General features: G+C 38.2%; 1 protein-coding gene across 1 annotated transcript; it reads left to right on the forward strand.

Moving 5' to 3' along the window:
* The first annotated feature begins 336 nt into the window (after positions 1–336).
* LOC128739454 (CLIP domain-containing serine protease B4-like) lies at positions 337–1,718 on the forward strand. Its single transcript, XM_053834940.1, has 3 exons — positions 337–381; positions 447–859; positions 932–1,718. Exons 1-3 carry the CDS (start codon positions 337–339, stop codon positions 1,716–1,718), a joined length of 1,245 nt encoding a protein of 414 aa, XP_053690915.1.
* The last annotated feature ends 10,163 nt before the right edge of the window (positions 1,719–11,881 follow it).

Genomic DNA, 11,881 nt, shown 5'->3' on the forward strand with positions numbered 1-11,881 from the left:
CGTTTGTACTAGCAGGTCATAAAACAGGTAGCTAAAATCGGTTAAATCCTTTGGTGTGCTCCCTACCCATCGGCAGAGGAATGTTACGTGAAAAAAGATCAGTTTGTGTTGAACATTTAAGTAGAGCGGATCATTTTTGTTACGAGAGGTATTTCAAAGTGAGCAGTGATGTTTCAAAATTGGTTAAAATTCATATTAGTAGTGTTAGTTATGTTGAGTGATTCGGATTCGTATCCTCAGTCACCATGTCCAAAAATTTTCGCTTATCGGATGGATCGAAGAACGGGCGTAATCTTTGGGTTTATGGCAATCAAAAACCTTGAGCGGACACAGATGATGAAACTTAACGTTAGTCTGGCAATCGAAATGGATTTAAAAACAGTAAGTAATTGTTAAAATTTACATTCATGTGAACAACAATTTAATTGTCTTACTCACATATGCAGAATAATTACGGATCAATAATGCTCCTGCAGTCTCGTGAAGCTGCCTTCAACGACATCGCTCGTGGCGCGCCTGTCAAATATCGAATAAACTTTCCAACGCAATCTATTTTGCCAGCTGTTAAATCAATCCTGCTAAACGGTCAAATCATTTGCAGCAGTTTAATTACTCCGACTCCAACTACAACAATTATAAACTGGGAACACACCTGGTATGGTCAGCTACCGGGCCGAATTGTGCCACATATCAATGGAGTTCAAATGTATGAAACCATCGCTCGGCAAATCTATAAACTAGAGTCAAAGCCAGTACAATCTGTATTGGATGACCCTATCGCATTGCGCATTGACACCGGATCAACGAGTACGTCGCGTTTCTTGCGAAGTACTGTTGCCCCTCCATCGAGCACAAATCTGTAAGCCAAAAGTTGCAAACACTTTTCCATGGTGGTACGTTAAATAATATCAAATTTTTCCATCATCAACAGCGAATGTGGTAAGCCAACTCTTTACTTCCAAAACCATCTGTCCCTGAAGGGCGATCTGGTAAGCGAAGGTCAATTTCCGTGGATAGTTCCGCTGTTCGATCGGGAACGGCCGCGGAGCCCGCGCTACATCTGCGGTAGCACCATTATCACGAAAGGGCATCTTCTAACGGCGGCACACTGCGTGCACGAGCTAGATGAACCGATACCGGCCGATCGCCTACTGGCGATCCCCGGCATGTACAATATAGACAATTTCCTAGACAAAAATGCCGTCCTTGCCGATGTTGCCGAAGTAATCCCACATGAGGACTACATTTTTGACGATGACTTGAACGATGCGGACATTGCAGTGTTACGCTTGCAGAAGGTGCTGGATTTTTCCGATCACATCGTTCCGATTTGCCTCTGGCCGGGTGATAATAACCTGAGGAAGATTGTCGGCAGCGAGGGTTACGTTGCCGGTTGGGGTGACACGGAGGACGGTGCCTCTCAGGTGCCAACCTACATTCACACGGCCATCGTGAATCGGGAGCAGTGCAACCGGAACTGGGATCGACAGTATCGTGCCAGTACGCGGGTCTTCTGTGGCGACGGACAAGGTGCCGTTCCTTGCAATGGCGATTCCGGTAGTGGACTGGTGCTGAAGCGGGGTACGCAGTACTATCTACGGGGTGTGGTATCGAGAGGGCGAACCGATCCCAACACGCTCAAATGTGATGCCAGCAAGTATGTAATCTATACCGATGTAGCGCCGTTTCGGTTTTGGTTGCGAACCGTTGCGAGGTAGAGCACAAGCAGAAAGATGCGAATGGTCTCATTAATGTAACTGTAAATAGTATTTTTTAAGCTATATTTTAATTTAAGTTTTACCTTGCTTTTCCAAATATGGTAACATAACTAATTAAATAATTAGTATGTCTATTGATCGATTCTGTCAAATACTACTATCAAATAATATTATTCAAAACTAAGACACCTGTATGAAAATAAAAATTTATTCTTTTCATGTTTATTTTCCCTTTTTGTCTCTTTCCTCAAGTTGTTATTCGTTTACAAGACTCGCTTTTCTATACTTCTACTTCCACTGTTTACCAAGTTGGATTTGAATCGGGCTGTAATTTGGCAGTTTGGTTAAAGAAAATAGAGAAAACAAAAACAAAAATAGAAATAAAAATAATAGAGCGACATTTGAATTAAAAAAAATGCGAGATATGAAAAAGATCGAGACGCAGAAAGATCAAATATAAAAAGGTAGAAAGGAAGAGAGAGAACGATAGAAAGACTGTTAGACCGCGAACAGAAAAACAAAAAGAGAGAATGTCAGGAAAGCAAATAAACAAGATGAAAGATAGTAAAGATAGTAAGAAAGGCGATAGGACGAAACGGAATGACACAATGACAAACTGGAAGTGGAAAATATACAGTAACAAGAACAGAAGAAAACGGAGAGCAGAAAATACAGAAATTGAGCGATCACTTAAAACAGGTGTTTATTGGATACTTATTTTTAGAAGTTTAGTTTAAAGAAAGAAACACACTTCAAAACATTCAAGGTTAGTATTGGGATGGTTCGAACATATTTGCAGTCCAAAAATTTGTAATAAAAAAGTGATTTTTTAAGAAGGAACGATAAAGCTTCTCATTATGATTACGAGAGCGTGTTTTTTTCTTTTTTTAAAAGATGCAGTGCATTAAAAAACTAAAAAACAAAAATCAACTACAACTTCTACCTTGACATTAGAAATCTTCCTTGAAATAATGGAAAAAGTCAGAGGGGTTGTGTACAAGACACGACCACATATATAGGTAACGCAGGACTACGTAAGTCTCTTTGTAGTGATAGTAGCCTGTATTCATGCTTGTAATCATTCGATTCTTCATGTATACATGCTATATGCAACATATATACATGCTACATGCGTTGTATGTAACATTTATCAAAGTAGTAACATTGCATACGTTCAATTCTCAAAAGATTGTGCATTTGAAAACAATTTAACAAAATCAAGAACACAAACTATTACTTTCCTGCTACGTTACTGAAATTAAAGATTATTTTTATTATTAATGGTTTCCACGTTGAAAGGATTTTACCAATTTAATCCTATTTTATCAACAGCACATCTTTTCACACTTGTAATGAAACGGCAAGCATGCGTATTCATACAGTCATATCATAACCGAACACTACAGCTGTAGCACATTTTTCCAACACAGATATCAAATTCGCCTAGGTTTAATCGTCACGCAGTAAAGAATTTGCGATCTGTTGGGACAACGAACTTGTGTCATTTTTTCTGGCCCACTTCCCTAACACAGACATCAAATTAGACTAGGTTTAATCGCGTTCGTAAGAAATCTGTTGGCACGAGAGGGCTTTGTCACTCTCTCTGGCGTACTTCCCAAGCAAGGACATCAAAATGGTCTAGGTTGAACCGCGGTGTTAAGAAATCTTGTTGAAATGAGGATACTTGGTTACTTGTTTTGGCTTACTTCCCAAGCACAGATATCAAATTGGTATCGGCTTAGATCATCGCAAAGAATCTTCCAACCAATCACGAAGCGAGAATTCTGGTAAACATAGGTTCATTATTTTCAATTTTTCAATAGTTCAACATTAAGAATTCATACTTTTCTTCATTTGGGTCAATTCTTAGAAGATTTTCCGGTCGATTGGAGTCAGAATATTGAAAATCGATCGGAAAACCGCTGAGCTATTAGCGCTCAAAACCTTTCATTTTTCGTGACGCTCGCATTTTTCGATTTTTTGGAATGACACACTATCTCAAAACTTGCCGTAAGACGTAGTCCTACGTCAAAAATGTGTTTCTGGGAACAATGATAACTTTTTTACACTTGCAACTCTGGTTTGACATCCGATCGTTTTGACAGTTGCAGCCTTGTCTGCTGGCTGTTTGTTCGTAAGGAAGTGAAACGTTTGAACCAGGTTTGTACTATTTATCTGATAAAAATTCTGATTCGACCGATGTATTCCAATACACCGATTCACGGTGCTAGACCGGTTGCGGAAATTTAGTCCAAATCTAGTTGTGCTAAGACTGGCTAAAAGATGTCAAACGGATGACCGACAAAAACCGTTTTCGAAGATTCTTATATTTTACACTAATTATTCGGTAATGACCCGGCTGGACCTAAAAACAGCAGTTTTGTGTTTAACACCAATTTTAAACAATCGCAAACGTACCTCGTACTTACGTACCTCGAAATGGATTTCACCAATGAAAAGTTTTTTGATTTCAAATGATATCGGCATTGGATGTTAGATATGAAAACTGCACCGATGTAACCATGCTCTTTTAGCATATGAATTTTTAGAAATCGAAAAAAAAAAACAACTCTGAGAAAGTTCAGTTCCCGATTGGATTTTTTCACAATGCAAACCATTTCCTGACTTGGAAATTTGCACACTATCGCATAAACGTAAAGGTAAACAAATAGTTTTCCGTGACATTTCAAGGCAAACTATGGTTTATTTTTATAATGCGTGTTGTCTAGACACTGCTTGACATATCCGTGAACAACTATAGTTTGTCTATATAAGGTTGCCCAAATGTTTTATTTTTGATCAAAATTTTACAAAACAAAAAAAAAAGGTTTTTAGCGGAAATAGGCTAAAAATATAAAATTGAATACCAAAATAGGTGTTCCTAGCCCAAACCTCATCGATTCAAGCTTAAAACGAGATAGTGCTTTAGGACCCAATTTACTTGTTTATCGAGAACTCGAAGCTAATTTTTATAAGTAAATGGAGAAAAGTGTTACAAATATCGTAAAATTAGTTTAGATATTAGAGTTTATTTCTAATTCCCGTCGTAGTAAGTAAAACCATCCTAATTTTCATCATTTGTTGGATGGATTTAATGAATATTCTAAAAGTTCTTCTTCTGGTTTGACTAAAACACATTTACTTTCCGATCCGTGAACTTTGAAATCACTGAAAAGCGATTATTAAAGTATATTATTGAAATTAAAATCCGTCCATCAAAATTTTTCATCGCCCGAACTAAAAATCACAACAATGTTTACGATGCTAACGCGCATGTATTTGTGTAGGACGGCATGACAAATATTATTCTGCAAAATTTCTGCAGGTCAGGCAAGTTTTCTTGGCTGAAGAATAACGACAATGATGCCTTGTGTGAGTTATTTTCATTTCTGAATGACGGAAATTGAAACGATTAGTCGACATTTTCTTCTTCGTCGCACTAAAAAACGTAGGAAATTTTTCTGGTAGGACTTCTGTAAAGATAAAGAGCATTTAAATAGATCTCAGCTCACTAAGGGAATAACTAGTTTTGCATTGTGTGTCATAAAAATGCTGATATTTTTAATAATTTGTGTTGGATAGGACAGGAATAGACAATTATGACGAAGCAGCAACATACCCTACATGATTAATTAGATGACACTTACATTTGGTCTTTTACTGATATTTTCTGGATTGCTTTTGCGTCTGTGCGAGTCGATGGTTGAATAGGAAAAAAGAAAATATTTTTTATGCGGAAGTGACAGACATCTACTGTTAATAACTGGCATTTGGTCTGTGGAAAAATGTGTCTGAACGAATATATTAGCTGCGCACGATCGCTTGACAGTGGTGCCGTTGGCCACGAAATGAAACTTAAGGTCTTCTAGTGGAATAGTATTACTCTCTTTTGGCCTTTCATTAGATTCTCTGATATCCAGAACCACAGATGTGCCGAATTTGGGGCATATTTAGGCACGTACCTCACCTTCTTTGTAAAGTTTACTGTAAAGCTATACAGTTGGATTTCGAATTTGGCAACAAATGCGTGTCGCCTATGCTACCAAAATCGAGACCCTTTTTTGATATAAAAAAAATTTAATGTAAGCATTGAAAATTGAGTAAAACTTATTAATCAACGATTGCAATCATTTTATGCATGAAAAGTCCGTTAAGAGCTATCCGTCCGGTACAAGTAAGTTTTTGGCAGCCTGCGGTAAGACGTAGTCCTACGGCAATAAAAATGTTATTGATTGAAATATCCTAATGTTGCCAAAATCGAGGCATGCCAAAATCGAACCATACCAAAATCGAACCATGCCAAATTCGAAATCCTACTGTACTATTGGCTATTGGCGATAGTCGATGGAAGATGACTTGGGACAGCACTTTGTAGTCTGGCTGAAGTTATGACTGAAGAAACTCGATTTTCCTGCATACTTACTTAATTTAAAAATTCATATCTCTTGCATCAAACAACGTAGAGCATATAGTTTCTTATGAAAACGTTAATAATTTTTTTAGCAAATTTACAGATGGATAATCGATGGATTTAAGGGTAGAGCGTATTCTGCTGTTCTCCAAAAAAAAGAAGCAAATAACGAAAAAAGAACCATAAGGCGAAACAACGAGAAAGAATAAGAAGGGAAACATGGCAAAATGGATAGAAGAAGAGGAACGCGAAAAGAAATAGAATAAAACCTGGAATAGCAGAAAAATCAAAGAAAAAACGGGGTCGGAAGGCTGTAACAGGTCCGCCTTTTCGCTACCCGATTAATAAGCGAGTGGCTTAAGCGCCACTCTCCAAAGGAGAGACCACCCACCGAGACTAACGGTTGCCCAGCCTGAGACCCTCGCAGGGAGAGGTTCACTTTATCCCGAGTTCGGGAAGGGAAGCGGGTTGGCAGACTTAAACACGTGACGCTATACTCCGTATGGCTACGTCACAAAACTTTACCTACGATACAGACCTGGCACTTAAGAACAGCAGCGTTCGAATTCGCAGAGACAGACAAATGAACGGAGAATTCTCATCACTGGCCGAGTCCAGTTTTCCACCTAGAAGTGACCGCAAAATGATTGGAGAGAGTCCTTGGCTGATTTCGGAGTCAGCCGCCCCAGTAGAATATACGCAAAAACTAAAAGGAAACGAAAAACCGAACACATGAAGAAAATCCCTTTCAACCCGACTGCATGGATGTTCGTCGCATGAACTTAAATGCTCGTTTCTATCGTACTACGGCAGTATATTCTCGGCCTTAACAATATCAGTTGATACACTATTGGCATTTTGTGTTTCCACATATCATTTGCTCGATCGATTTACTTTTTCCACTTGCCTAGGCCTAATCATTTCTATCTTCTAATCTTTCCCATTCATTCCCTACTCGCTAGCGGTGTGTGCAAGAAAAAACAGAACGTACGTTCACTGTGCGGGGTGGTGGGTTGCTATCAACCGGCTGCTGTTGGTTTGGTTAGGGTCTCGACCCTATTCAAGTCACATGCGCATGGACAATAGAAATATAAAAGTACTCACTCAATACCCGGGGTTTACTTGAGGTTTACCGTTGCTGCTACTGGTCGATGAGGTTTACCAACAAAATGGCGGGGCCGCCATCACTGTCCTGGGCAATACGCGACCTATCTGATCCGCGCCACGCGGATCCCGAAAATGACTCTCCTGCTGCGGACGACGCACGGCGTGCGAAATTGGCTGCTTTCTACTCGACGCTAGTAGTCTCACTCGATGCTAGTTGTTTGCTGTGTGTTGGATGCTGCCGATTGCTGTTCGGCCAGCCTATCCCGTACAGGGCCCAAATTGACGACGCTACCCTCGTCCGGCGTGGTAGCGGGCCGGAAAAATTGGAGCTGACGGTGGGGCCAGGAGCAGTCGATGACACTGTTGCAGGGTGCCGATGATGTGTTCCGTGGCGAATCTATCATCCGAAATTTAAAAGAAAACCACACGCAATTTTACGCACACCGCCTTTTGGCAAAAATAGGTGCCCTACCTCTCGCAGCACACTTGCAGGCACGAACTGCGGTCGCACACGGGTAGCACTTTTAAACAGAGGAACGTTCTATCACTGCCTATCTATGGGAAAGGGAAAAACTGCTTATCTGGCTAGAAAAAGAATCTTCATGTGTTTCACTACCTTTACTTCCAATCACGTCGCGAGTCAAAATTACGGACAACTCCTGCCTCTTCCACGGGTCAGATTAAAGTGAAAGATCAGGACAAGGTGATCCTCAGATAACCGTCCTTGATCGAAACCTGCCTAACGAAATTCTTTATCGCTGTGTTCGAAAGTACGAAGTTGCATTTTCGGTTAAAGCAATCTTCTTCCAGCGCACGGCTTGCATCTTGTCAACCCGACCAACCCCCCAAGGTTAGAGAGCAAAGTGAAACACTCTCCCGATTGCGGGCGGGTCATCAGCCTTTATCGACAGGTCAACCTCCTCGATCGAGTTAGCGATGATGGGCAAATTAGGCACGTAAGCGAGCGTCTGGGATATCATTCTGATAGCAGCACGTATGCAAATTTGATTTGATTTTGTGCGTCGGCGCGCGGTATTGCCGACCACAGATTTTTATTGAAAATTTACTTGGAGAGTAGCGACATGAAAAATGAACCTATATTTAAATTTACAAATAATACTAATAATACTGATAATGTAATCTTGGCAAATATTAAATTAATTCTAATAACTATATACACGTGAGTTCGTTACAAGGCGAGACATAAAAAGACAAAAATGTGGAAAAAATAAAAACGTGAGACTAAAAGAGGAAAAATGAGGTAGGGTAGTTGATCCAATAGTTGTGGTAGTACCAATAGTTGCGCTAATATTCATTATTAATGCATATTTGCGTCACCGTAGCGTTTTAGATAAAACAATTACGTTTATTATATAAAACAAGTTCTTAGAAGTATTGGTAGTTAGACTACACCATTTAAAATTAAAGCATTATTTGCTAAAATGCCAATTTTCCAAAATCTAACGCGCAGTTGGAGCGCACAACTATAGGCGCTCATTTCTATAGTTTTGCAACGATGTTTTTTCACTTAGCCACCTATGTATATGGAATAACACAATTAAAGGAACACCAAACTTAATTAAGGAAACATTAGTGCAACTGTTGGTACAATATAATTGAATCGGAAAATTAATTTTTTCTTTATAAATCTTCTCGTATAAAGAAAGCAATTGTCTTGCATTGTGACAAATACCTTGTAATTGATCAATTTATATCCCACATGTATTAATTGAAGCATATACCTCAATAAACAAGTCGCTATATTGCTGCCTGGTACGAAGCATTCTAGAGTACGGAGTTCAAGTTTGGGCACCATACCAAGCCATCCACATCAACAGGATTGAAAGAGTCCAGAAAATGTTCATCCGCTACGCACTTCGTTCGCTTGCTTGGAATAATCCCATTGCACTTCCACCGTATGAACATCGTTGTCAACTCATCTGTCTGACTACTCTCGAATCCAGACGGTTGCTGCTTCAACGGCTGTTCATTTTCGACATTATCAGCAATAACATCGACTGCACGCACTTGTTATCGCAATTGCGGTTCAACGTCCCGCCAAGGAACACCCGATCATCAACTTTCTTCCGAACGGTTCATCATCGAACGCAGTATGGCCAATTTAATCCTCTGGAAACCTGTTGCCGAAGATTCAACGAAACTTGTGATATGTATGATTACAATATAACTAAGTCAGTGTTTAGATTAAGACTTAAGACTTAGATTAAGATATGAACTGTCTGTACGACAAACTTGAGTCGAAGATTGAATAATAATAATAATAATAATAACAAGAAAAATGTAGGTATATTGTGCTTAGTGGCGCAACTAATGGAGCATCAATTAACGAAGTTATTTTACAGAAAAAGTTGAAGAGCGAAAGCGAATAAAAGAAAAATGAAAGAAAAGAAGCAAAAACCATAACGAAAACAATAAAGAAGATAAATAATAAGTCAAATAAATCAAACAAAACAATTCTAAAAACAAAACGAGGGAAAAAAGGAAGTGAAGCAGGGTAGACAAGAAGTAAAAACCTGAAAAAAACAAATATCGGGACCGCAATATTCGAAACGGGACAAAGGAGATAAGAAATGAGGAAAAATTGAAGAAAAAATATGTAAAACGGTATAGGGAAAAATCAAAATTCGAGAAAAGGGAGAAAAATGGAAAAGGAAAAAAGTAAAAACAAATAGAAGGTAGAAAAAAGTAGAATGAAAGAGAAAAAGAGGGAAAACTAGATAAGAGAGGGAGTACGGAACAGAAAACAAGTGAAACGAAATGGAAAAAGGAATGGATGGAATAGACAAAGAAAAAAGAAAAACTGAAACGAGGGAAAAGAGGTCAAATGGGATATAAAAGGTAAATGATTGGAGAGGACGCAGGTAAACGAGACAGAAAAAGAATGAAAGAAAAATACTAAAGCAGGCTCAAGATAGGGGTAAATCGGAACAGAAAGAGATAAAAAACGGGAGATGAAAAAGGAAAACTAAAGTGGAAGGGGGAAAAGGACCAATGGAACAGATAAAGACGAATAACGAGCAGTAAAGGAGATAGAAAGTGTTAAAAAATGACGAAAACTGAAAACGAAAAAAAATGGGAAAAAGAGAGGAGACTGAAAACGTGAAAAAATATATTAAAAAACGAATGAAAACATGAGGCAAAATAGGACTGAAAATAAGAAAAAAATGCGACAGGAAATAAAGAAAAATGGAAGAATGAAATAGGAAAAAATACGGTGCAAAAAATGAAAACGAGAAAAAAAGAGTTCAAACGGAAGGTGAGCTAGAGTGAAAACCAAGAAAAAACAAAACAAAAAGCGGAGAAACGGAGCTGAAAAAGAGAGCAGACAAGTTGTTAAACATCAGAAGAAAACTGATTTCAAGTAAAACTGCGTCAGATTTCGTGTCTATGTCCTACTGGAAGTTGAAATTCAAGTCTAACACTAGATATACCAAATCAGTCATTTTGACTGCTCGTGCAATTTTAACTCATAATTCCCGCAACGTATTACATTTGCTTTCAGAAATAATGTTATGACTTTAGTAGCTATAAGTAGAGAAAACATTTTAAATACCTAATGTTACTTCATATAGGTTAAAAACAAACATATTTTTATGTTAATGACATTTATTCCGGTACCAGTCAGAATGACTAAACAGCTGGTATATCTCGTGCTAATGTCCATTTTCAAGGTCAATCGCATATCTGATATTAAGCCCAATTTCAAGTCTTATTTATATCCAATTTCAAGTTCAATTTTAAAGGAAATTTAAATTCTGATTTGAAGACCAATTTCAAGTACACTTTGAATTACAATTTCAAGTCTAATTTCAATCCAAATTTGGCCCAATCTCAAGTTCAATTGAAATCCAATTTATGTCCAGTTTCAAATCCAATTTGAAGTAAAATTTTAATACGAGATAAACAAACAGTTTTGCGTTTTATTCTGCAGCAGAAAAAAAACGACAAACTATGAGTAAAAACTTCTAATTAGTCAAATTTCAACTTAAAATCCAAATCCAAGTCCAAGTGCAATTCAATTCCGAATTCAAATAAAACTTCATGTCTGATTTCAAATAAAACTTCAAATTCTGTTTCATTCTATATCTAACTAGCTGACCCGACAAACTTCGTACTGCCACAAATTAAACTGTGTTGTATATGAATCATGAATCTCGGATGATCTTTGTCACAATCTCGAGTTTTGCAAGTTTCTGAGGAGTTCAACCTCAGATGATTCATTTTGGCAGTTACGTAACTATGAAAGCACCCCAGGTAATCAATAAGCATCACCAATGCTTTTCAAATGCAAGCCAATAAGCATTTAAGTCGCCTTAAATGCTACTTGAATGCTGTTTTGGCAAAATATACAGCTACTTTACTGATAACCTTCTTATAGTGCTGACAATGCTAATTTACAGCTAATTACCGACACGAAGAATTTGAATAGAATTTTTAATGCCAATATACAACACCTATGCAGTCAAAAAGCTAATATACAACAACGTGCAGTCATGGGTTCGAATCTTAGTAGAATCAGGCCATTCGATGTCAAAGTGACTTTAGCATGGGTTTATTCTCAGGCCCCTCATCGCCCTTCCTTCATGCTGAGTTCTATATTATCCCGATATGGCCTATTGACAGT

The sequence above is a fragment of the Sabethes cyaneus genome, chromosome 3, assembly GCF_943734655.1.
Source record: "Sabethes cyaneus chromosome 3, idSabCyanKW18_F2, whole genome shotgun sequence".
Taxonomy (NCBI): domain Eukaryota; kingdom Metazoa; phylum Arthropoda; class Insecta; order Diptera; family Culicidae; genus Sabethes; species Sabethes cyaneus.